General features: G+C 48.5%; 1 protein-coding gene across 1 annotated transcript in view; it reads right to left on the bottom strand.

The window, feature by feature from the left end:
• Positions 1 to 875: 875 nt before the first annotated feature.
• Positions 876 to 26,245, bottom strand: part of PAX4 (paired box 4) — a 60,962-nt gene continuing 35,592 nt past the window's right edge. Inside the window, exons 8-10 of the mRNA XM_075598926.1 lie at positions 20,851 to 20,954; positions 5,974 to 6,187; positions 876 to 2,249 (exon numbers count right to left, since the gene is read on the bottom strand). Coding sequence (XP_075455041.1) covers positions 2,059 to 2,249; positions 5,974 to 6,187; positions 20,851 to 20,954 — 509 coding nt within the window. The 3' untranslated portion in view covers positions 876 to 2,058. The remainder of the gene's footprint in view (positions 2,250 to 5,973; positions 6,188 to 20,850; positions 20,955 to 26,245) is intronic.

Raw genomic sequence — 26,245 nt, 5'->3', positions numbered from 1 at the left:
GTCACCTGCTGTATTTGTGTATAATTGCTCAGAGGAGAGCACCATCCAAGATACTTTGTATCTGTGTATGTCCATTGCCTGTGTTTACGGACGAGAATCGGGCATTTTATGTTATAAAATTAGACAAAAAACGCAAACATATTCTGGCGGAAGAACATGTGTGTGTGATGTTGAAGCTGCTTTATCAGAATTTATAAAGAGGGACCTACAAGGGGTACTCAACAACTCAATTATGGGTTAACGCACCTGTTTTGGGACATTAACCCATAACTGACTGTGATGAATCTGGGGGCCCTTCAGGACTGAGTTTGAGACCTCTGATCTAGAACAATATGAGGATACAGGAGGAGGGAACTGGATACACGAAAAATTATGAGAATAAATTGCTTCATATTATTTCTCTTTTTGTGCATTAATAAAGTATAAAATCATTTTACAGCGATGCTAGAAGAAGGGACACAAGCCCGGATCTACTAAATAGTGCTATGTTATAAGCACAACTTGGCAAAATAAGGACCTGTGTCTCTTCTGTTAGTATCTCTGTATAAACATTCTCATCACATACGTCTAAGTAACCCAGAATACAAGACCTGACCTGTTTTGTTTCTGTTTCAGTCTCCCAACAAGTTATGTGAAAAGTCTTCCGTAAAGCAGAGAGAGAATTCAATCAGAAATTGATTTACTGGGACATATACAGAGAAAAATCAATGTCAGAGAAGTTAATAAGAGATTAGCTTTATTTTTTACCCGTGGGGGACACAAAAACAACAGAAAAAGGGAAAACGCTTTACTATTTAAGTACAAGTTATTTCAACTGTTTGACAATTAAATATAACACATATAAATAAATAACGTACAGTGATACAAACAAAAACAACATATATACATACATATAAATAGACAGGAGATTACATGGAACAGGCATTCCTGTTTTCTTTTACATTTGGCGTAAAGATTATAACCACAGTAACTGCATCATAATATAATGATTGTGTATACAGTGACATGGGTTCTTCACATGTAAGAATGTCTCTAAACCTAAAGAAAAGAATAGCAGCATCATTTTGCTCTAACAGAAAACATGTGGATTTCATTATCGAATGATTGCATAACTGTATCCAAAGGGAAATAATAAGTTGCTCATTGATTACATTTATCTCACATTATTCCCCCTGCATTAAATGTAAGGCGCTTGTTCCAATGTCTTGCGTTTCGTGCAGGTCTGTTATCCGGAGAAGTTTATTCCCCATCGGGAGAGAAATGCCAGCGCTAGGCGCAGGATCTGATACCTTGCTTCCATCCTGAATCTCCTGAGAAGGCTTTGCTATCCTTCAACTGGATCATCCGTAGAATGAATCTCCAGGTCTGCAACTTCTCGGTTCTGTCCATTCTGCGCCGCAGCCTCAGTGAGGACTAAGCATCCACTCACTTATTATTTACTGCATTCATTTGGTATGCAAAGGTGGATTATTGTCTTCCCCTGAGAACCATAAAATATAACACCTTCCCTAACTACTTCTATTGATATTTTGAACTCCTTCCCAACTTCTACTGCTCCATATAACGCCTCCCTAACCTGTCGTATTGCTTCATAACAAACGCTGGCTTCTATATTACTCTACTATCTAACTATTACTCTATTCTCTTCTTAATTACTCCTATTGCTCTACATAACCTCTCCATAACGCCCCTGTAATTTTTCCTATTGGTTCATATAACCCCTCCCTATAACTTCTCCTACTACCCCATATTATCGCTCCCTATATCTCCATCTATTGCTCCATATTACCGCTCCCTATAATGCCTCCTATTGCTCCATATAACCTCTCGCAATAACTCCTCCTTTTGCCCCATACAACGGCTCCCTATAACTCATCCTATTGCCCCATATAACCACTTCCTAAAACTCCTCCTAAGTTCAAAAATCTAAATATAGCCAAATCTAACCCCTTCAACATGTCACTGCCATCAGTGACATGTTGGTTCTAGGGTGGACTGACCCCTTAAACATGTCACTGACATTAGTACACTATGGTCCTAGGATGGACTGCACTTTCATCAGCAGTGGTACACAGGCCGGAAGCTTTCAAACGTCAGTGGTGCTCCACAGCTGTGATGGCTTCTTTGGTACCCATGGTCCTCCACATTGACCAGTGGAACTGAAGGAAACACGTGGGGCATGGTGACACCATGTTGAACAGGAAGTGACATGTGCTGCATAGCCATGGGGACAGGAAGTGACATTCCATCTAAACGGGAAAGGGTTACGTTTAGTCGGAAGTCAGTAGGAAGTACGGTGCTGCCCCTTATGGGGGGAACGGGGGAAACAGAGGACAGTCCTGAAATAAGAAAGATATTATACATGCTGCACCTGTGACTTTATGTTATGTAAAAAGATAGTGATTTTCCCTCAATAACTACGATTATATAAATGACAAGAGACACTATTATTGTCCTATAATGATTACAGTGCCAGAATGTATATGGTATTTGTTTAATTGTTGGTAACATATTTCTAATAGCTACAAATGTAAAACAAATATAGCACAAGATTTATCAAAGAATATTTGAATAACAGACCCTAAAGGAATCTGCAATATTGAATAGATTCCCACAGCCACTATTGTCTAACCTACAGTTATAACCCCTGAGGGTCCTTCCTCGTGTTAGGGATCTTCTCTATTGGGAGTGAGTTCGTGGACGGTAGGCATCAGCAGCTGTAATTATTGCTAAGAGCCACTGATATTTTTCTCTGTCTCCATTATCGTCGAAGTACTGAATCTAGAAACCGTAGGATGTGTATCTATGCCTTCAGGTTACTTACACCTTCAGTGGAGAACTATTGTGCCGTACCTAGCATTAGGTGGATGTGTGGAGGAGGCACAGCAATATTGTAGATATTCTATATCAGTACGATCTTGCAGGAATAAACAACACAAACCATGAATAAGTATACACGTAGAAAACACAATCCCTGCAGAACCCACTACATTATATATATATATATATATATATATATTGTGTCAAAATGAGTGCCACTGAGCGTGGCCAAATAAACATATATTTGGCCTTTTGTTTTTGCTTTTCTTGTACCTTGTTGATACCCTTGATGTATACAAAATGTCTATGCTGTCGCCCTTCTCTCTCTCCATTCCTTGGGGTTTTACATGAGTTTGCCTTATAAACGTTACCATGTACCATTAAAGTTTCTGTCCTTAGAACCACTGTATATTTTGGGGTCTATGTATAAAGACGAGGGGTGCAGTTCTGGGGTAAAAACGACACCATATGGGTCAAAAGAAAAAACATTGCACAGAAAATCAACAGGGTTTTTCTCTGACACACCTGGGGCAGTTGTTGTTGCCCCAGTGCTCCCACCACATTCGCCTTGATACATATGGTCTATTGCTTCCAAAATAATAAGGGCTATTTGCAGCGTAGGCGCAGATTTATGAAGCCCCAGTACAGATTAGCGCACCTTCTCCGGTGCTTTAGCTCTCGTGTAAGTCCCTGAGAGATAACGCTGGATCGCGTGCGCTAACCAGTTCCAGCGCTTTCCGCACCCACGCCATAGAACAGTGTTTCCCGACTCCAGTCCTCAGGGAACCCCAACAGGTCAGGTCTTAAGGATATCCCCGCTCCAGCACAGGCGACTCAATCAGCGGCTCAGTCATTCTGACTGAGCCGCCTGTGCTGGAGCAGGGATATCCTTAAGACCTGACCTGTTGGGGTTCCCCGAGGACGGGAGTTGGGAAACACTGATATAGGACACTGGTTTTGTCCAACCCTGAATCTTTATCAGTAAATACGTGGACCACAATGTTGTTCTGCTTAATTTAACATAATTCATATTCCCCGAGGGTGGGTTTCCCGTTAGGTCCGATAGGCCCAGGCCAAGGGTTGGAAAATTTGGTGGTGGAAAAAATGTCCGCCCCCATATGCACATGCCACGCTATCAGGCCTGATGGGAAAGCACTTACACGTGGTGGCCGCCTCCTCGCTGCCACGCTCCTTCTCCTTCCGAATCACAGCATCAAATGACGCCGCGGACATCACCAATAACCCGTCACATGGTGTCATGTTCACGTCAAATGACATCATGATGGCCGTGACGTCATGTTGGGGAGTGTGATTTAACGCTGCGATTCGGATGGAGAAGGAGGGCAGCAACAATAAGGCGGCTGTCACAGGCAAGAGCGAAGGGCGGCGGATCTTCATATCCGCTGCTGAATATACCCCCCCCCCCCCACTACTACACCTGTAAGAAGGGTTATTGCTTCCCCTGGGGGGATATGTTGTGATATTCAGCATTATCCCTGTGTAAGGATCCATGTGTGGGGTTCACATCGGCCTGTACAGACCCGCCCATGGCGGATAACTCTGTGACTTCATCACGTGGCCTCTTCACTGCCTATAACTGGTGTCTGAGCCCAGCTTACCTTGCTTCACAACACCTTTGCTAGACTGGAATAAGGTTGTGTTGCTCCACTGCTGCAGTACCTCAGTACCTCAGTACTTCCAGGTTATGTTCCCAGCTGACTCCAAATTCTGATTCTGACCCCGGATTGCCTGACTATGCTCACTGCCTGCCACTAGCCTGACTATGCTCACAGCCTGCCGTTTGCCCTGACCCCGGATTGCCTGACTATACTTACAGCCTGCTGCTTGCCCTGACCTTTGATTGCCTGACTATGCTTACTGCCTGCCACTTGCCCTGACCCCGGATTGCCTGACTATACTTACAGCCTGCCACTTGTCCTGACCCTGGATTGCCTGACTATGCTCACTGCCTGACGCTTGCCCTGACTCCAGATTGCCTGACTATGCTTACTGCCTGCCGCTTGCCCTGACCCCGGATTGCCTGACTATGCTTACTGCCTGCCGCTTGCCCTGACACCAGATTGCCTGACTATACTTACAGCCTGCCGCTTGCCCTGACCCCGGATTGCCTGACTATGCTCACTGCCTGCCGCTTGCCCTGACCCTGGATTGCCTGACTATACTTACAGCCTGCCACTTGTCCTGACCCTGGATTGCCTGACTATGCTCACTGCCTGCCGCTTGCCCTGACACCAGATTGCCTGACTATACTTACAGCCTGCCGCTTGCCCTGACCCTGGATTGCCTGACTATGCTCACTGCCTGACGCTTGCCCTGACCCTAGCTTGCTAGACAACTCTCTGGGTCCTGATTCCTAGTTCCATTTACGGCTTGCATCTAGTCCCCAGGTACTAAACCAACTCTCCCTGTGGATTTTCCGCATGGCGCCTGATACCGAGCCACTGACTCCTCTGTGATATTCTGCATTATAAAGCAATATTCTGCGTTTTCACATCCTCTGGTGGGGAATACACTTCAAAACCTGGTATCGTGCAAGGTGCAGCAAATTCAAATGTGTTTTATCAGTAGATCAAGGTTTTATTCCCCAATGGGACTTTTCTCAATGTACCTTTGATGTTCTACATATTTGGAGTGTGCTGGCTCCTGCTTTTATGTTACGTACGGTACTTGTAAAGACTTTTTCATTCGTTTGAAGGCAAGGTATAAAAACATGAATGAAATAGTTATTGAAGGTGTAATGTTTTTAAGGGATATATTTAAGTGTCTTGTACACACTACTTCTGGGTAAATAACATGAGATTCACTTTGGGGGATCTATCGATGTTTAGAGGGAACGAGAAATGGACAGCGAGAGACCAGAGCGAGCGACCAGTCGGCAATCCTACATTTTTTGAAGAATACCAATCCTTTCATGGTTTCCATTCCCCGAAGAGAGGAAGATTTCGATGGCTGGAAGAGGTTATCAAACCCAGTTTTGGTTTACTGTATATAGCAACAGTTTGTTTTTATTTCAAACAAGCCACATGTCCTTATTCTATAAAGGGCAGTAGTGCTGATTCAGAGAGCCCCGTTGAAGTCGGTGGGGCTTCCTGTGCTGTAGGGTCGGATGGGTCAGAGTCGTTAAGCTCTTACCTTTCAGCGCCTCTTCCCCTGTGAACGTTAGGGAAGCGCTGGGGTGAAGCCGAGATGATGAGGTGCTGTCTAGTCTGAAGGGCACAGAGTCAGCCGCGGGTGGGCTGTGTGAGGAGGAGGAGGAGAAGGAGGAAGAGAAGTGCTGTAAAAGAGAAACAGTAATGATCACATGAGCTTTGTAAGTAATAGTGCAGAACTTTAACATTGTGCCTCTCTGTGTGAGTCAGAGGGTTTCAATTACTAATTGTAACTCCTCGTGCATATCCCAAAGTACTATACTAGTAGACTCCTGTACTATTATGATCCTGTACTATTATGCTGTGGTACTATTATACTGCTTGTATACTAGTAGGCTGCGGTACTATTATACCCCTGTACTATTACGCTGCTGCACTATTATTCTGCTGTATTATTATATACAGGAGTGCAATAGTACAGCCGTGCAATAGTACAGGAGTGCAATAGTACAGGAGTGCAATAGTACAGGAGTGCAATAGTACAGGAGTGCAATAGTACAGGAGTGCAATAGTACAGGAGTGCAATAGTACAGGAGTGCAATAGTACAGGAGTGCAATAGTACAGGAGTGCAATAGTACAGGAGTGCAATAGTACAGCCGTGCAATAGTACAGCCGTGCAATAGTACAGGAGTGCAATAGTACAGGAGTGCAATAGTACAGGAGTGCAATAGTACAGGAGTGCAATAGTACAGGAGTGCAATAGTACAGGAGTGCAATAGTACAGGAGTGCAATAGTACAGGAGTGCAATAGTACAGGAGTGCAATAGTACAGGAGTGCAATAGTACAGGAGTGCAATAGTACAGGAGTGCAATAGTACAGGAGTGCAATAGTACAGGAGTGCAATAGTACAGGAGTGCAATAGTACAGGAGTGTAATAGTACAGGAGTGCAATAGTACAGGAGTGCAATAGTACAGGAGTGCAATAGTACAGGAGTGCAATAGTACAGGAGTGCAATAGTACAGGAGTGTAATAGTACAGGAGTGCAATAGTACAGGAGTGCAATAGTACAGCCGTATAATAGTACAAAGTGTAATAGTACAGGAGTGTAATAGTACCGCAGCGTAATAGTACAGGAGTCTACTATATACAAGCTATTATACTCCTGTGCTATTATACCCCTGTACTATTATACTGCTTGTATACAGTAGACTCCTGTGCTATTACACTCCTGTGCTATTACACTCCTGTGCTATTACACTCCTGTGCTATTATACCCCTGTGCTATTATACCCCTGTACTATTATACTGCTTGTATACAGTAGACTCCTGTGCTATTACACTCCTGTGCTATTACACTCCTGTGCTATTATACTCCTGTGCTATTATACCCCTGTGCTATTATATTGCTTGTATACAGTAGACTCCTGTGCTATTACACTCCTGTGCTATTACACTCCTGTGCTATTATACTCCTGTGCTATTATACCCCTGTACTATTATATTGCTTGTATACAGTAGACTCCTGTGCTATTACACTCCTGTGCTATTACACTCCTGTGCTATTACACTCCTGTGCTATTACACTCCTGTGCTATTACACTCCTGTGCTATTACACTCCTGTGCTATTACACTCCTGTGCTATTAGGCCTGGGACATAGTAGTGAGCAAGGCTGAGTCGTGCTCACGCTCAGCACTGAGCCCCTGCAGCTCGCGCACGCTTGGGGAAGCGTGTGTCTCAAGAAGTTTTCAGATTTGGCGCTCGCCGGAGCGCAGGGCCGGTCACGTGAGCGGTTCGCCCAATGAGGGCGAACCAGCTCCGTGACGTCACTGGCCCGCCCCCGACATGCCCCGCTTTCCCTGAGCCTCAGCGCACCTCCGCACGGATACAATGACTATGTCCCAGGCCTTATACTGCTGCACTATTACACTGCTGCACTATTACACTGCTTGTACACTAGTTGGCTATACAATAACATTTCTCTTTATAAGAGAGTCCTTGTAACAGTGATTTGAATCCAAACCATTGATCATTCTGCAGGTAGTAAAACCCTTCCAAGCAGCTTTTCCATGTGAACATACCTCCACAGTCTCATACTCTAATCTGGGGGCACTTCCAAGGGGGCTAAATATGTTTAACCCGCATTTAAGAAATCTGATTCCAAGATGATAACTAGCTAACTTCCTTCCAATCATCCAACCAGTATTGGGTGCATCATTGTTACTGGCTGCTGCTCGCCACCCCGCATAAATATCGAAATAAATAAACTGAGTATCATCTCATTAAATGCCGCCTGGCATACGAGATTGCAGAAAAGATATCTTTTTCATTGTGGTTACTCTCTTTGCAATGGTTTTATCTTTCCTTTATATTCTGGAGATATCTTGTACATGAAACTGCTACCGACTTTGCTGGTACAAAACCAGTCTTTTTTGAGCATAGACCAAAATTTGTTACATTCCCGTGAAGGAGGAATTTAGAAAAACAATAATAGGTGTCTGTAATTTAGAGAAGTGGATTTAAGTGTTTTTCTCAAACAGCTATTGAGGCGATTGCTCCTTCCGCAGCTTCACGTTGGATATTAGCTGTGGATATCTTACAAATCTCCTGGTTTCAGGTGTTTTTGTTTCCTGATAGATATTTGTGTAACTCAGTAAATAGAACAAAATGTTTCAATCTGTATCCTGCTCACAATATCTTCAGCTGGATTACCCAAGCCCCGGTCCCTATGCGTCTTCTCCAGGCCATAGATGGGGAGGAGGGGGGTAACATGCAGTTAGTGATACATCACCTTTTCTTCAAGTGAATGGAAGGTGACACATTGTTGACTGTGTAACCAACTTCTCACTATATTGAACAGGTGGGGCAGGCCATTAAAGCAGCAGTCCAAGCTGCCATTTTTTTAAATTCCCCTTTAATACGTGCAGGACTACAATCCACACAAGAATAAGTAGTTAGCGAAGTTGCAGATCGATCAGTTCTCCTGTGATCGATCGGCGAAGATTCGGCTCGGGGGGGGGGGTTCACTAAATGACTGGAGAGGCATATTCTGCAGTCAGTGTGACTTTGTAAATGGCTGCTATAGAAACAAAAAAAGTCTTGTTACATTATAATACATTAAATATGTCATTCAGAGATGTTTTTAAAAAACCAACATGCTTCACGTATTTTCTCATAGTACAGAACTGATTTATTAAGAAGAAGAAAACCAGGCACATGTAGGATTTAGCTTGGTCTGCAGCTTTAAACCTGTTCCAGCCTCTCAAACATAGTACCATACAGCAGACATCAGGGAGACTACTGTATTTTGCAATGTATCCCAGCTGCAAAAGTGGAAGAAAAAATGGCACCAGATGTATCAAAGAATAAACTCAATGAGGATACAATGGGATTTATTTTGCTTTTATAAATCTCATACAATGGGTTTGCCGCGGTGTATAGACTAGTGATACACCGAGCACCCGGTAACTACCCGGTACCCGGCGCTTATTTAGCTCCCCGGACCCGGCAGCAGGGGGCTGGGCCCGGCACCGGGTAGGAACCGGCGCCGGGTAATGTCAGAGTAGCCAAAAATACATCATCACTTACCTGCAGCCGGCGACGGAAGGTGAGGAAAGACCGCGGCGACATCTGGGAGCAGCAGCCGAGGTCCTGTGGCGATGGCAGCAACAGAAGTCTGTATTCAGCCGGCAGGAGCAGCAGGAATACAGCGCACAGCCGGCAGGAGCAGCAGGAATACAGCGCACAGCCGGCAGGAGCAGCAGGAATACAGCACACAGCCGGCAGGAGCAGCAGGAATACAGCACACAGCCGGCAGGAGCAGCAGGAATACAGCACACAGCCGGCAGGAGCAGCAGGAATACAGCACACAGCCGGCAGGAGCAGCAGGAATACAGCGCACAGCCGGCAGGAGCAGCAGGAATACAGCACACAGCCGGCAGGAGCAGCAGGAATACAGCACACAGCCGGCAGGAGCAGCAGGAATACAGCACACAGCCGGCAGGAGCAGCAGGAATACAGCACACAGCCGGCAGGAGCAGCAGGAATACAGCGCACAGCCGGCAGGAGCAGCAGGAATACAGCACACAGCCGGCAGGAGCAGCAGGAATACAGCGCACAGCCGGCAGGAGCAGCAGGAATACAGCGCACAGCCGGCAGGAGCAGCAGGAATACAGCCCATAGACGCAGGAGCAGCAGGAATACAGCGCACAGCCGGCAGGAGCAGCAGGAATACAGCGCACAGCCGGCAGGAGCAGCAGGAATACAGCACACAGCCGGCAGGAGCAGCAGGAATACAGCGCACAGCCAGCAGGAGCAGCAGGAATACAGCACACAGCCAGCAGGAGCAGCAGGAATACAGCACACAGCCAGCAGGAGCAGCAGGAATACAGCGCACAGCCAGCAGGAGCAGCAGGAATACAGCACACAGCCGGCAGGAGCAGCAGGAATACAGCACACAGCCGGCACGAGCAGCAGGAATACAGCGCACAGCCGGCAGGAGCAGCAGGAATACAGCACACAGCCGGCAGGAGCAGCAGGAATACAGCGCACAGCCGGCAGGAGCAGCAGGAATACAGCGCACAGCCGGCAGGAGCAGCAGGAATACAGCACACAGCCGGCAGGAGCAGCAGGAATACAGCGCACAGCCGGCAGGAGCAGCAGGAATACAGCGCACAGCCGGCAGGAGCAGCAGGAATACAGCGCACAGCCAGCAGGAGCAGCAGGAATATAGCACACAGCCGGCAGGAGCAGCAGGAATACAGCACACAGCCGGCAGGAGCAGCAGGAATACAGCACACAGCCGGCAGGAGCAGCAGGAATACAGCACACAGCCGGCAGGAGCAGCAGGAATACAGCGCACAGCCGTCAGGAGCAGCAGGAATACAGCGCACAGCCAGCAGGAGCAGCAGGAATACAGCGCACAGCTGCAGGAGCAGCAGGAATACAGCACACAGCCGGCAGGAGCAGCAGGAATACAGCACACAGCCGGCAGGAGCAGCAGGAATACAGCGCACAGCCGGCAGGAGCAGCAGGAATACAGCGCACAGCCGGCACGAGCAGCAGGAATACAGCACACAGCCGGCACGAGCAGCAGGAATACAGCGCACAGCCGGCAGGAGCAGCAGGAATACAGCACACAGCCGGCAGGAGCAGCAGGAATACAGCACACAGCCGGCAGGAGCAGCAGGAATACAGCACACAGCCGGCAGGAGCAGCAGGAATACAGCACACAGCCGGCAGGAGCAGCAGGAATACAGCACACAGCCGGCAGGAGCAGCAGGAATACAGCGCACAGCCAGCAGGAGCAGCAGGAATACAGCGCACAGCCGGCAGGAGCAGCAGGAATACAGCACACAGCCGGCAGGAGCAGCAGGAATACAGCACACAGCCGGCAGGAGCAGCAGGAATACAGCACACAGCCAGCAGGAGCAGCAGGAATACAGCACACAGCCGGCAGGAGCAGCAGGAATACAGCACACAGCCGGCAGGAGCAGCAGGAATACAGCGCACAGCCAGCAGGAGCAGCAGGAATACAGCACACAGCCGGCAGGAGCAGCAGGAATACAGCGCACAGCTGGCAGGAGCAGCAGGAATACAGCACACAGCCGGCAGGAGCAGCAGGAATACAGCGCACAGCCGGCAGGAGCAGCAGGAATACAGCACACAGCCGGCAGGAGCAGCAGGAATACAGCACACAGCCGGCAGGAGCAGCAGGAATACAGCGCACAGCCGGCAGGAGCAGCAGGAATACAGCACACAGCCGGCAGGAGCAGCAGGAATACAGCGCACAGCCGGCAGGAGCAGCAGGAATACAGCGCACAGCCGGCAGGAGCAGCAGGAATACAGCACACAGCCGGCAGGAGCAGTAGGAATACACACACAGCCGGCAGGAGCAGTAGGAATACAGCACACAGCCGGCAGGAGCAGCAGGAATACAGCGCACAGCCGGCAGGAGCAGCAGGAATACAGCACACAGCCGGCACGAGCAGCAGGAATACAACGCACAGCCAGCAGGAGCAGCAGGAATACAGCACACAGCCGGCACGAGCAGCAGGAATACAGCGCACAGCCAGCACGAACAGCAAGAATACAGCGCACAGCCGGCAGGAGCAGCAGGAATACAGCACACAGCCGGCAGGAGCAGCAGGAATACAGCACACAGCCGGCAGGAGCAGCAGGAATACAGCACACAGCCGGCAGGAGCAGCAGGAATACAGCACACAGCCGGCAGGAGCAGCAGGAATACAGCACACAGCCAGCAGGAGCAGCAGGAATACAGCACACAGCCGGCAGGAGCAGCAGGAATACAGCACACAGCCGGCAGGAGCAGCAGGAATACAGCGCACAGCCAGCAGGAGCAGCAGGAATACAGCACACAGCCGGCAGGAGCAGCAGGAATACAGCGCACAGCTGGCAGGAGCAGCAGGAATACAGCACACAGCCGGCAGGAGCAGCAGGAATACAGCGCACAGCCGGCAGGAGCAGCAGGAATACAGCACACAGCCGGCAGGAGCAGCAGGAATACAGCACACAGCCGGCAGGAGCAGCAGGAATACAGCGCACAGCCGGCAGGAGCAGCAGGAATACAGCACACAGCCGGCAGGAGCAGCAGGAATACAGCGCACAGCCGGCAGGAGCAGCAGGAATACAGCGCACAGCCGGCAGGAGCAGCAGGAATACAGCACACAGCCGGCAGGAGCAGTAGGAATACACACACAGCCGGCAGGAGCAGTAGGAATACAGCACACAGCCGGCAGGAGCAGCAGGAATACAGCGCACAGCCGGCAGGAGCAGCAGGAATACAGCACACAGCCGGCACGAGCAGCAGGAATACAACGCACAGCCAGCAGGAGCAGCAGGAATACAGCACACAGCCGGCACGAGCAGCAGGAATACAGCGCACAGCCAGCACGAGCAGCAAGAATACAGCGCACAGCCGGCAGGAGCAGCAGGAATACAGCACACAGCCGGCAGGAGCAGCAGGAATACAGCACACAGCCGGCAGGAGCAGCAGGAATACAGCACACAGCCGGCAGGAGCAGCAGGAATAAAGCACACAGCCGGCAGGAGCAGCAGGAATACAGCACACAGCCGGCAGGAGCAGCAGGAATACAGCGCACAGCCGGCAGGAGCAGCAGGAATACAGCGCACAGCCGGCAGGAGCAGCAGGAATACAGCGCACAGCCGGCAGGAGCAGCAGGAATACAGCACACAGCCGGCACGAGCAGCAGGAATACAACGCACAGCCGGCAGGAGCAGCAGGAATACAGCACACAGCCGGCACGAGCAGCAGGAATACAGCGCACAGCCAGCACGAGCAGCAAGAATACAGCGCACAGCCGGCAGGAGCAGCAGGAATACAGCGCACAGCCGGCAGGAGCAGCAGGAATACAGCACACAGCCGGCACGAGCAGCAGGAATACAACGCACAGCCGGCAGGAGCAGCAGGAATACAGCACACAGCCGGCACGAGCAGCAGGAATACAGCACACAGCCGGCAGGAGCAGCAGGAATACAGCACACAGCCGGCAGGAGCAGCAGGAATACAGCGCACAGCCAGCACGAGCAGCAAGAATACAGCGCACAGCCGGCAGGAGCAGCAGGAATACAGCGCACAGCCGGCAGGAGCAGCAGGAATACAGCACACAGCCGGCAGGAGCAGCAGGAATACAGCGCACAGCCGTCAGGAGCAGCAGGAATACAGCGCACAGCCGGCAGGAGCAGCAGGAATACAGCACACAGCCGGCAGGAGCAGCAGGAATACAGCACACAGCCGGCAGGAGCAGCAGGAATACAGCACACAGCCGGCAGGAGCAGCAGGAATACAGCGCACAGCCGGCAGGAGCAGCAGGAATACAGCACACAGCCGGCAGGAGCAGCAGGAATACAGCGCACAGCCGTCAGGAGCAGCAGGAATACAGCGCACAGCCGGCAGGAGCAGCAGGAATACAGCACACAGCCGGCAGGAGCAGCAGGAATACAGCGCACAGCCGTCAGGAGCAGCAGGAATACAGCGCACAGCCGGCAGGAGCAGCAGGAATACAGCACACAGCCGGCAGGAGCAGCAGGAATACAGCACACAGCCGGCAGGAGCAGCAGGAATACAGCACACAGCCGGCAGGAGCAGCAGGAATACAGCGCACAGCCGGCAGGAGCAGCAGGAATACAGCGCACAGCCGGCAGGAGCAGCAGGAATACAACGCACAGCCGGCAGGAGCAGCAGGAATACAGCACACAGCCGGCAGGAGCAGCAGGAATACAGCGCACAGCCGGCAGGAGCAGCAGGAATACAGCACACAGCCGGCACGAGCAGCAGGAATACAACGCACAGCCGGCAGGAGCAGCAGGAATACAGCACACAGCCGGCACGAGCAGCAGGAATACAACGCACAGCCGGCAGGAGCAGCAGGAATACAGCACACAGCCGGCAGGAGCAGCAGGAATACAGCGCACAGCCAGCACGAGCAGCAAGAATACAGCGCACAGCCGGCAGGAGCAGCAGGAATACAGCGCACAGCCGGCAGGAGCAGCAGGAATACAGCACACAGCCGGCAGGAGCAGCAGGAATACAGCGCACAGCCGTCAGGAGCAGCAGGAATACAGCGCACAGCCGGCAGGAGCAGCAGGAATACAGCACACAGCCGGCAGGAGCAGCAGGAATACAGCGCACAGCCGGCAGGAGCAGCAGGAATACAGCACACAGCCGGCAGGAGCAGCAGGAATACAGCACACAGCCGGCAGGAGCAGCAGGAATACAGCTCACAGCCGGCAGGAGCAGCAGGAATACAGCGCACAGCCGGCAGGAGCAGCAGGAATACAGCGCACAGCCGGCAGGAGCAGCAGGAATACAGCACACAGCCGGCACGAGCAGCAGGAATACAGCGCACAGCCGGCAGGAGCAGCAGGAATACAGCGCACAGCCGGCAGGAGCAGCAGGAATACAGCACACAGCCGGCAGGAGCAGCAGGAATACAGCGCACAGCCGGCAGGAGCAGCAGGAATACAGCGCACAGCCGGCAGGAGCAGCAGGAATACAGCACACAGCCGGCACGAGCAGCAGGAATACAGCGCACAGCCGGCAGGAGCAGCAGGAATACAGCACACAGCCGGCACGAGCAGCAGGAATACAACGCACAGCCGGCAGGAGCAGCAGGAATACAGCACACAGCCGGCACGAGCAGCAGGAATACAGCGCACAGCCAGCACGAGCAGCAAGAATACAGCGCACAGCCGGCAGGAGCAGCAGGAATACAGCTCACAGCCGGCAGGAGCAGCAGGAATACAGCGCACAGCCGGCAGGAGCAGCAGGAATACAGCACACAGCCGGCACGAGCAGCAGGAATACAGCGCACAGCCGGCAGGAGCAGCAGGAATACAGCGCACAGCCGGCAGGAGCAGCAGGAATACAGCACACAGCCGGCAGGAGCAGCAGGAATACAGCGCACAGCCGGCAGGAGCAGCAGGAATACAGCGCACAGCCGGCAGGAGCAGCAGGAATACAGCACACAGCCGGCACGAGCAGCAGGAATACAGCGCACAGCCGGCAGGAGCAGCAGGAATACAGCACACAGCCGGCACGAGCAGCAGGAATACAACGCACAGCCGGCAGGAGCAGCAGGAATACAGCACACAGCCGGCATGAGCAGCAGGAATACAGCGCACAGCCAGCACGAGCAGCAAGAATACAGCGCACAGCCGGCAGGAGCAGCAGGAATACAGCACACAGCCGGCACGAGCAGCAGGAATACAGCGCACAGCCAGCACGAGCAGCAAGAATACAGCGCACAGCCGGCAGGAGCAGCAGGAATACAGCGCACAGCCGGCAGGAGCAGCAGGAATACAGCGCACAGCCGGCAGGAGCAGCAGGAATACAGCGCACAGCCGGCAGGAGCAGCAGGAATACAGCACACAGCCGGCAGGAGCAGCAGGAATACAGCACACAGCCGGCAGGAGCAGCAGGAATACAGCACACAGCCGGCAGGAGCAGCAGGAATACAGCACACAGCCGGCAGGAGCAGCAGGAATACAGCGCACAGCCGGCAGGAGCAGCAGGAATACAGCCCACAGCCGGCAGGAGCAGCAGGAATACAGCACACAGCCGGCAGGAGCAGCAGGAATACAGCACACAGCCGGCAGGAGCAGTAGGAATACAGCGCACAGCCGGCAGGAGCAGCAGGAATACAGCACACAGCCGGCAGGAGCAGCAGGAATACAGCACACAGCCGGCAGGAGCAGCAGGAATACAGCGCACAGCTGATACCAGTGTGAGCCGGGGAACCATGTGACCGGAGCAGGAGCGTTCCTATTGGACAGCCGGGGAGGAGCCGGCTGAACACAGACTTTTGTTGCTGCCACCGCCACCAGGAACTCTTCTGCTGCCCCCAGATGTCGCCGCCGTCTTCCTCACCGTGCAGGTAAGTGCCGGCCGGGTAACCGCTTACCAGGCTGAATAGAATGATTGATTTTGCCCGGTTACCCGTTACCCGGTTTTCTAAAAAATTAGGAGCCGGTACAACACTAGTACAGACCCCAAGATTAACTTTCTATTTTAGTCTGCAGGTTAAACACTTTAAATGTAATTATTATGTTTTCATTGACATTTAAGGCAGGTTCCACCATAAAAAAACCCCAAGTACTCTTATGTAACTTAAAGCTGCAAAACATGTGAGATCTCAAGGGGGCTTAAAAAAAAAAAATCAGTTCTGTAGTATGAGATAATAGTGACTACTTTTTTTTTGTTTGTTTTGTTTATTCAACTCTTAATGCCATTTTTAATGAGTTTTAAAGCATCTTTTGATGTCTATAGCAGGCTTTATCCCACCTCCCCAGCAGTGCAAGAGCTTTGCAACACTTTCCTGTTTGTGATAATTTGTTGCCATTATTCCCAGCAGTTTGAGCTTCAAACTGTCACAATGATAATGTTACCGTAGTAATATAAGGATACATTGTAGCTGCTGACTTACACAGACTAAAAGATTGCTTGAAATTTATATGATAGTATTTGTTATTTATATGAATACCGCATGTAATGACGTACAGTATGTGAAGAAAAGAGCCACCCCAGGGCCCCCTCTTTTTTAACGGGCTGTACCCAATCGATCGAGGATCACACTGAAGGGGGGGTGGGGGAGGGGGTCACGTCCCCTCCCTGTCACATCCGGGAAAACTGCTCACACTGTTCACTGTATCACAGTCTAAGCGCTTTCAAAACTAAAGCTGTCTGACATTTTAATATCTGGTCTGTAACTGTTACATACGTTTATAACATATATTATCTCTAACTGTGCAAGCAATGTCTTATATACAATGTATAACCCTGCTCACTTAATGTAACCGTGTATTTGTAACCACGTATCTGTTATTATAACTCTGTGCCCAGGACATGCATGAGAACTAGAGGTAACTCTCACTGTATTACTGCCTGTAACATGTTATAACTCTGTGCTCAGTACATGCGTGAGAACGAGAGGTAACTCTCACTGTATTACTGCCTGTAACATGTTATAACTCTGTGCTCAGTACATGCGTGAGAACGAGAGGTAACTCTCACTGTATTACTGCCTGTAACACACGTTATAACTCTGTGCCCAGGACATGCGTGAGAACGAGAGGTAACTCTCACTGTATTACTGCCTGTAACACACGTTATAACTCTGTGCCCAGGACATGCGTGAGAACGAGCGGTAACTCTCACTGTATTACTTCCTGTAACACGTTATAACTCTGTGCCCAGGACATGCATGAGAACGAGAGGTAACTCCCACTGTATTACTGCCTGTAACACACGTGATAACTCTGTGCCCAGGACATGCGTGAGAACGAGAGGTAACTCTCACTGTATTACTGCCTGTAACACATGTTATAACGCTGTGCCCAGGACATGCGTGAGAACGAGAGGTAACTCTCACTGTATTACTGCCTGTAACATGTTATAACTCTGTGCCCAGGACATGCGTGAGAACGAGAGGTAACTCTCACTGTATTACTGCCTGTAACACACGTGATAACTCTGTGCCCAGGACATGCGTGAGAACGAGAGGTAACTCTCACTGTATTACTGCCTGTAACACATGTTATAACGCTGTGCCCAGGACATGCGTGAGAACGAGAGGTAACTCTCACTGTATTACTGCCTGTAACATGTTATAACTCTGTGCCCAGTACATGCGTGAGAATGAGAGGTAACTCTCACTGTATTACTGCCTGTAACACACGTTATAACTCTGTGCCCATGACATGCGTGAGAACGAGAGGTAACTCACTGTATTACTGCCTGTAACACGTTATAACTCTGTGCCCAGGACATGCGTGAGAACGAGAGGTAACTCTCACTGTATTACTGCCTGTAACACGTTATAACTCTGTGCCCAGGACACGCGTGAGAACGGGAGGTAACGCTCAGTGTATTACTGCCTGTAACACGTTATAACTCTGTGCCCAGGACATGCGTGAGAACGGGAGGTAACGCTCAGTGTATTACTGCCTGTAACACATGTTATATATAAATAAATCAACATGATTGCTCTGAAGAGTGGTCACGTGATTCAGAAGTGACAGAGGTGGCACAGCTCTCTGGCACTGAAAAGGTTAATGTTTTATGTCTTACATTTATGTTTGGGCATCAGCCCTTTGAGGACACTTTGCTGGAGGTCCCAGGAGCTGAAGAAGATGGGGACCCTCGGCCCTGATGGGGTCATTGGTTTTTATTGACTTCATTAATCCCGTCTGTGCCAATGAGGCAGCGAAGGCTTCTCTTATTAACCAACGTCCTTCAGTCATCATTGGGGAGGATGGTAAGATTTAACCCCTTGCCCTGCTAGCCTCTTTGGTATACAAGTCAGGTAGGGAGGTATATATTAACGAAATCAAAAAAAGGGGCTACCCAAAGCTCTAAAACGGAGAGCTTAAAAATAATGAATAATAGGCAATATTGTATGGGACAACTGTGGTCTGTGTTACGAGGTTGAATGAAGAACGTGGGATGTAGAATAAGTTGATTGGAGATGGGACCAGAGAAAGGAGTATGTGGAGTGGGAGTTCCTTTGGAAATCGCTACATGGGATATATACACCGTTGGAGGAAAGTAATATTACCTCTCTTTGGGATCCCTCAATGTAGCCTCCGTTACCTCCACAGGTCCGTCTGATCCGGTCCTGGTGCAGACCCCACAAATCTCTCCAACCTGCTGCCGTCTGCTTCTTACTCAAGTTGCTGGAGCTCCCGAGTGCCGGTGGCGTGTACACCTGCTTCCGGTCCGTCCGGGAACGCTCCCTCGCTCCGTGCAGCAACAAATCCCATATGGCGCGTCCTCCAGGTCACAGTGCGTCTCTCCAATCCGAAAAACAGCATGCAGGCAAAGATGATTGGTATGAGACTGCCGCGTCCCAAAATAAAGCAACCGCAGCTCACCAGGATAGGAAAGTATAAAAAATGTTTATTAGACTACATAAAAACGAAAAAAAAGACAAACAGATACAAAAAAAACCACCTCCTACGCGTTTCAGGCTACAGCAGCCCTTTCTCAAGGAGTAAGAAAGTGAGAAAGGGCTGCTGTAGCCTAAAACGCGTAGGAGGTGGTTTTTTTTTTGTATCTGTTTGTCTTTTTTTTCGTTTTAATGTATTCTAATAAACATTTTTTTTATGCTTTCCTATCCTGGTGAGCTGCGGTTGCTTTATTTTGGGACGCGGCAGTCTCATACCAATCATCTTTGCCTGCAGGTATATATTAACCCCTTAGGGGTCAGCTGGTCATGTGTTGTCCATGGCTAGCTGGCCATTTGGGTCACTAAGGGGTTGATATATTACACAATATATAAAAGTACATTAAATTATCTTTATTTATGTGGGGAAGGGGTAATGTTATTTTAAAATACCACTTGGTTATCCCGAAATACAGATGTAGCCAGATTTAATAATCACGCTGCCAGGTGGAACCCATTCAAATCTGGCTACATCGGTAACGTTATCCCAACACCAATGAGCCAGTTAATGTCACGTTGTTTATTTTTTTCATATTATCATCATTAACCGTTCCCGTTTTCCACAATGTCACGTTATTTCCTTGATATAACAGTTTGGTGAATACCCCTCCCAAAGGACATTACCGATGAATGCATCCTTGCTGCAAACCCACGGCAAACTCCCAAACTGCACCAGATTTCTCAAACAATGAAATCCAACTGGTTTCAATGGAGATACTGTAGGTTTCCTTAATAAATGCAGTTCAGCCGTTTGTACCTTGATGAAGGGCATTATGCCGGGAATGTGTAGGTGTATACTCTAACCCCTCTTCGGGGGTTGTGTATGATCCAATAAAGCTTTTTATATCTTTCTATATGTGAGCCCCCTCTGGATCCTTAGTTTTGCCATATGGTAGTGCTCTGCTTGCCTCCACTTGCTGCCTTCCTATCCAGCAGACTATAGCACATCACAGGACCTTCCCAGCGGAACCCAAGGACTGACGGGACAGATTCAAGATTCACCAAGTGAGTTCTGTCAACCTGCCCATGCTTTGGATGATGTCACATACTGGACATTGAAGTTTTATATGGGGAGATGTTTATGGTGCCATCAGGACTATCTGAGTTTGCTGCCACTGGCAACACTAGGCACTATTCTACCTTACATACATAAATCATCATTTGTTCCTTGATTTTGGGAAAGAGGTCCTCAACCTTAAACTAATTGCTTGATGGTTTATATGGACACCGTGGCTGTCTGAACTCTGGACTCACACTTGTTTTTCCTAAATAAGTCCCCACGGTTTCTGATCATAAAAACATCCAGTTTCTGCTTCACTATCTCAGTAAAATGCATTACGGCTCAAGTCACCCAAAGGATGATGGCCCCCTGGACGGGAGACCTGGGATGTAATGCTGGCAAAATCCAATGTGATGGTGATCCAGGTTACACGTTACCTGTGGGGAGATGCAGCCAGTCAGCATGGAAGAGTGGAATGGGGTGAAACCATGTGTCAGGTGTCCAAAGGGGGAGTGCGGAAGAATCCACTCGCACCTCGAACCTGAAAGGAGACGCATTGGGTGAATGGAAAGCTGATGGAACTAGAATGAGAGAAGAAAGCAAGTGTCAAAGCGTTAGACAAATCCCAGAGGAATAATAGGGGCTCTGAGATCTACGGGGGCTCTGAGATCTACGGGGGGCTCTGAGATCTACGGGGGGCTCTGAGATCTACGGGGGGCTCTGAGATCTACGGGGGGCTCTGAGATCTACGGGGGGCTCTGAGATCTACGGGGGGCTCTGAGATCTACGGGGGGCTATGTTTTGCCCTTTGCTATAATAATGCTCAGAAGAATAGCAAGTTAGTGAATCTGTGTGCGCCAATGCGTAAAACCAATGTGTAGGGTTGTGCAGTGTGTGCATCATAGTCTTTCCCACAAAGAAAACAAGAAGCTATGGGTGGAGTCACAAAAAAAATTTGTGGGATCCAATTGGACCGGAACACACAGATCCACCTCCAGTCTTGTACTTCCAAAGTTGTGACCACGACCAGATGTGACGTAATATACGGAATCAAGCAAAAAAATTAATTGCACCTCCATTGGAAGTACAAGACTGGAGGTGGAGCTGTGTGTTCCGGTCCAATTGGATCCCCAATAGACTATCTTTGGACATTTTTAGGCGTCGGCTTGTATTTGTTTTTTTGTGTATTATAACGGACTTTGTTTTTGGGTCAGCATCTCTTGGCAGCCTTGCCTTATTATTTTAAGGGATCTAAGTGTTCATATTGTTGTACACTAATAGTTATTGTTTAGTTCTTAGCGCTATTATCACCATTTTGTTTTCTCTTTTGTATGGGTGGAGTCCACCATAACTGCATGAAAATTGACCTTTTTGATGTCATAAACAACAAATGCAGGTAGACGCAGACACATACATGAACATGGTCTCACTGATGACGCTTCTCATCAGTCAACAATGTATGTAATTGATGAGCTGTGCATTTGATTAATGGTACATTTTGAGGGTAGTGGTAAGAGGTTAACAATGAATATATCTCCACCGTTTATGTACTTTTTAATTGGGTTTCCTTAAAACTTGCAATATGTTTATAACATTTAACTTAGCATAACTCATTGAAATACAATGTCAATTACTACATAATATTCAGTCATATTAGTCATGCATACAAAATATAAAAAAACAGAGAGAGAATGTGCTTGATGAATATTGAGCGGAAGAGAGTTCCATAGGTAAGGAGAGATGGGTGAAAAATGTTTAAAACATAACAGAGCTGTAGAGGTAAGTGGTTCAATCATTAGAAATCCCTGGATCAATCATAACATGAGAGATCAGAGGTGAGATATATGGGGGTGCAGAGGGGTGTAACGAGAGACCAGAGGTGAGATATTTGGAGGTGCAGAGGGGTGTAACGAGAGACCAGAGGTGAGATGTATGGAGGTGCAGAGGAGTGTAACGAGAGATCAGAGGTGAGATATATGGAGGTGCAGAGGGGTGTAACGAGAGATCAGAGGTGAGATATATGGAGGTGCACAGGAGTGTAACGAAATATCAGAGGTGAGATATATGGAGGTGCAGAGGTGAGATATATGGAGGTGCAGAGGTGAGATATATGGAGGTGCAGAGAAGTGTAACGAGAGATCAGAGGTGAGATATATGGAGGTGCAGAGGGGTGTTACGAGAGATCAGAGGTGGGATATACGGGGGTGCACAGGAGTGTTACGAGAGATCAGAGGTGAGATATATGGAGGTGCACAGGAGTGTAACGAGTGACCAGAGGTGAGATATACGGAGGTGCACAGGAGTGTTACGAGAGATCAGAGGTGAGATATATGGAGGTGCACAGGAGTGTAACGAGTGACCAGAGGTGAGATATACGGAGGTGCACAGGAGTGTTACGAGAGATCAGAGGTGAGATATATGGGGGTGCACAGGAGTGTTACGAAAGATCAGAGGTGAGATATATGGGGGTGCAGAGGAGTGTAAGGAGAGGCCAGAGGTGAGATATATGGGGGTGCAGGAGTGTGGGGCCTTAAAGGGAAGGTAGGAAAATGTTGTAGTTTATACGGAAATGTTTAGGAAACCAGCAGACAGAGTACAGGAGGTCGGAAACAGAAACACGTCTGGAAGAGCACGAGATAAAGTATTTTGAAGAGATTGTAAGGCATAGAGGTGTGAAGCAGAGAAGTCAGTGAAATCATTGTTGCAGTAATCCTATGGGACAGAACGAGGCCCTGCATTAAAGGAGCAATCCCAGATGGCAACTTTGTTTTAAAAGTTGTTGTTTTTTAATATAGAATTGAAGCAGTGGGTCTCCAGAGCTGAACCTCATTCATTTCAGCTCCGGGAACCCTCCACTTCTGGAGATACCTTCAAAGTAGGTGCCAGAAGCGGATCTGGCTCAGCAGGCGGGGATTTCAGGTTTGCAGCATCGCATGGGCCAATAGGAAGCTGCACCAATGACGTTTTGGCTTCCTATTGGCCCGCGAGCTCTGAACAGTAGACATATTGTGAACCATGCTTGTCGAGTAAAGAATCTGACTACCTGCACATAATTTGCAGGTAAGTATCTCCGGAAGCAGCTGGTCCCCGAAGCTGAAAATAAAGGGGTTCCACTCCAGAGACCCCCTGCTTCAACTCTATGTAAAAAAAAATAACTTCACCAAAAAATCCTCCTCCCTGGATTGCCTCTTTAATGTTTCAGTCGTCGAGCAACAGAGGAAGCTTGTTGCTTTGTAACGTTAAGGAAGAAACTGCAAGATTTTGTAACAGTGTTTATATCAGGGGAGGAAGAGAGAGGGGGGAGTTGAATGTTACCCCTAGGCAACGTACTTGCAAGACTGGGTGGATAGTGGTGTTGTTGACTGCAATAGAGAAAGGAATAATGGAGCCTGGTTTGGGAGGGAGTATAAGGAGCTCAGTCTTAGACATATTCCATGTGAGGCGATGAAGGGCCATCCAGGCAGTGATCGCTGATAGGCAACGTGTGATTTGTTACTGGACTGCAGGGGCAGATAAATAGAGCTGTGTGTAATCAGCATAGAAATGATCGCTGAAGCAAGAGGAGTTACCCAGCAGGGAACGTACATATAGAGAAGAGTGGGGAACGTAAAACAAAGCCTTGAGGTACAGCAACCGAGAGATCCATAGAGGTAGCGGAGTAGTTGGCAACCGAGACACTGAAGGAGTGGTGCTAGACGTAGGAGAACCAGGAGAGCGGAGTGCACCGAATGCCAAGAGATGGAAGACTGTGCAGAATAAGAGGGTGGTAGATTGTATCAAAAGCTGAGGAGAGGTCAAGAAGAATAAGGATAGAGTCGTTTCCTTGAGATTTGCTTATATCGCAGTCATTAGCTACTTTTGGCGAGTGTGGTTAAAGCTGAGTATGCTGGGCAGAAGCCCAAGTGGAAAAGGTCTTGCAGGTAATGGGAATTTATAAAATGAAGTATATGTAAGTAAAGAACAAGGTGACCGGAACTTTTGAGAGAAAAAAGACAAGAGAGAGATAGGGCGATTGTTATAAGGGGAGGTGTAAGAGACTCCAGCTGCGGGTTGGAACTCAGTGGCAAGAACAGCAGGAAGTAGGCGAAGGCGTAGTCGGGTCACAAGCCTGGGTGCAGGGAAGGCAGCGTAGTCCGGTCACAGGCAGAGGTCGGAGGCAGGAAGTTAATAGGCGGAGTCAGGGGTCACAGGCAAAGATCGGCAGCGAGGAAGCAGGAACAGGACGGGTACACAGGGACAGGACTGGGGCACAGTGACAGAACTGGGACAAGCCGAATACAGGCAAGGACCTTTCAATATAAACCAGGACTCAACCAATACATGAAACGGGAACTAAGGCAGAGACAGGCTGTGGCAGAAAGAGTCGAGGGCTCAACACAAAGGTAAGTTGAATCAGAAGATGGGAAACTATAAGACAAACAATAGAAGACAGAAAGGAAATCCCAGAGAAGGCGGAAGCAGCAGCACACCCGGTGAACAAACAAGGGAAGTGTGAGAGCGGTAGATTTAGGTAGATGTCTCAGGGATGTTCCCGACAGGAGGTAGGGTCAAGGGTGTTATTCTTGAGAATACAGTGGGTCGGATAATAGCATGCTTAAAAAGAGATGGAAATGCACCAGAGCAAAGAGATGAGTTAAAGATCCAAACCACAAACTTTAATCCTGTCACTCCAGGTTAGCTATAAAAGTGAAGGGGGCCATTTAATCCCATCATTTGGACAGTGCTGTAGGTAAATTTGCTAAACATAGAATTCTTGCGAGCAGACGAAACACTCGTCGGGTGATGAACGCTGGTGTCTATGCTAAACAAAACTCGCCGCCATGCTGAGTTAATGTGGAGCGGCAAGTGAAAATCCTTTCCACACTAAAAAAGACTGAGTATACTCTCCTACCTTATCTATAAGAAGCTTACTGTATACCGGCTGACACCGACCAATCTTCCCCCATGTTTATATAGAAAGTTCTGTTACATTTAGGGATAAAGTGGCTCTCTATAAATAATGTTAGCAGTGAGTATGGTGCACAATATTGGGTTTGTACATGTTTCCCCAAAGGTATCGTTTGAAATATAGATTTTGTTTGTTGTAATTCACAACTTGGGCACTTTCTCGTTATTTCACACGGTACAGATAAGTATGGAGGCCTGCCATTCTTATCTCTATGTGTCATTTTTCATGTTAAAGAGGCAGTCCAAGCAACACTTTAAAAAATAAATAAAAAGTTGTTTTAATATATGTAGACTCTGATTACCTTTATTGAAACCTAATTACCCATTCATATTCTCCCGTGATCGATCAGCAACGATCCTGCTTTCAGGGTTACCTAAATGGCTGCCTTTCAGTTTCAATCAATCCTTCACTCAGTGTAATTCAGCAGCTAAAATGTATCCTTATATCACTAAGGAAACATTATCTATTGTTACAGTTTTCAGCTCAAACTGCTGGGAATATTGGCAACAAATCATCACAAACAGGAAAGTGTTACAAAGGTCTTGCACTGCTGGGGAGGTGTGAGAAAGCCGGCTATGTACTATAAATCAGAGGATGCTCAGTATATTAACTCATTAAAAATGACATTAAGAGTTGAATAATAATTTTTTTAAATGCAGTAAGTATTATCTAATACTACAGGACTCATTTATTTTTTTTTAAACACGTAGGATATTGCATGAATTGCACCTTTCAAGAAATTATTACAAACCCAAATCAATATTTTAGAAAGAACAATAATTGTAAATGTTTGTGAATTTTGAACAAACGAAGCGCAGAGGGAGAACTTATAAAGGAATATTGTGATGAAAGTAGATGTTAGTTATGTATTTTATACATATTTG

This window comes from Ascaphus truei, chromosome 5 (genome assembly GCF_040206685.1).
Source record: "Ascaphus truei isolate aAscTru1 chromosome 5, aAscTru1.hap1, whole genome shotgun sequence".
In the NCBI taxonomy this organism is placed as follows: Eukaryota; Metazoa; Chordata; class Amphibia; order Anura; family Ascaphidae; genus Ascaphus; species Ascaphus truei.
Note: the sequence above shows the minus strand (reverse complement) of the source record. Positions and strands in the feature narration are given on the sequence as shown.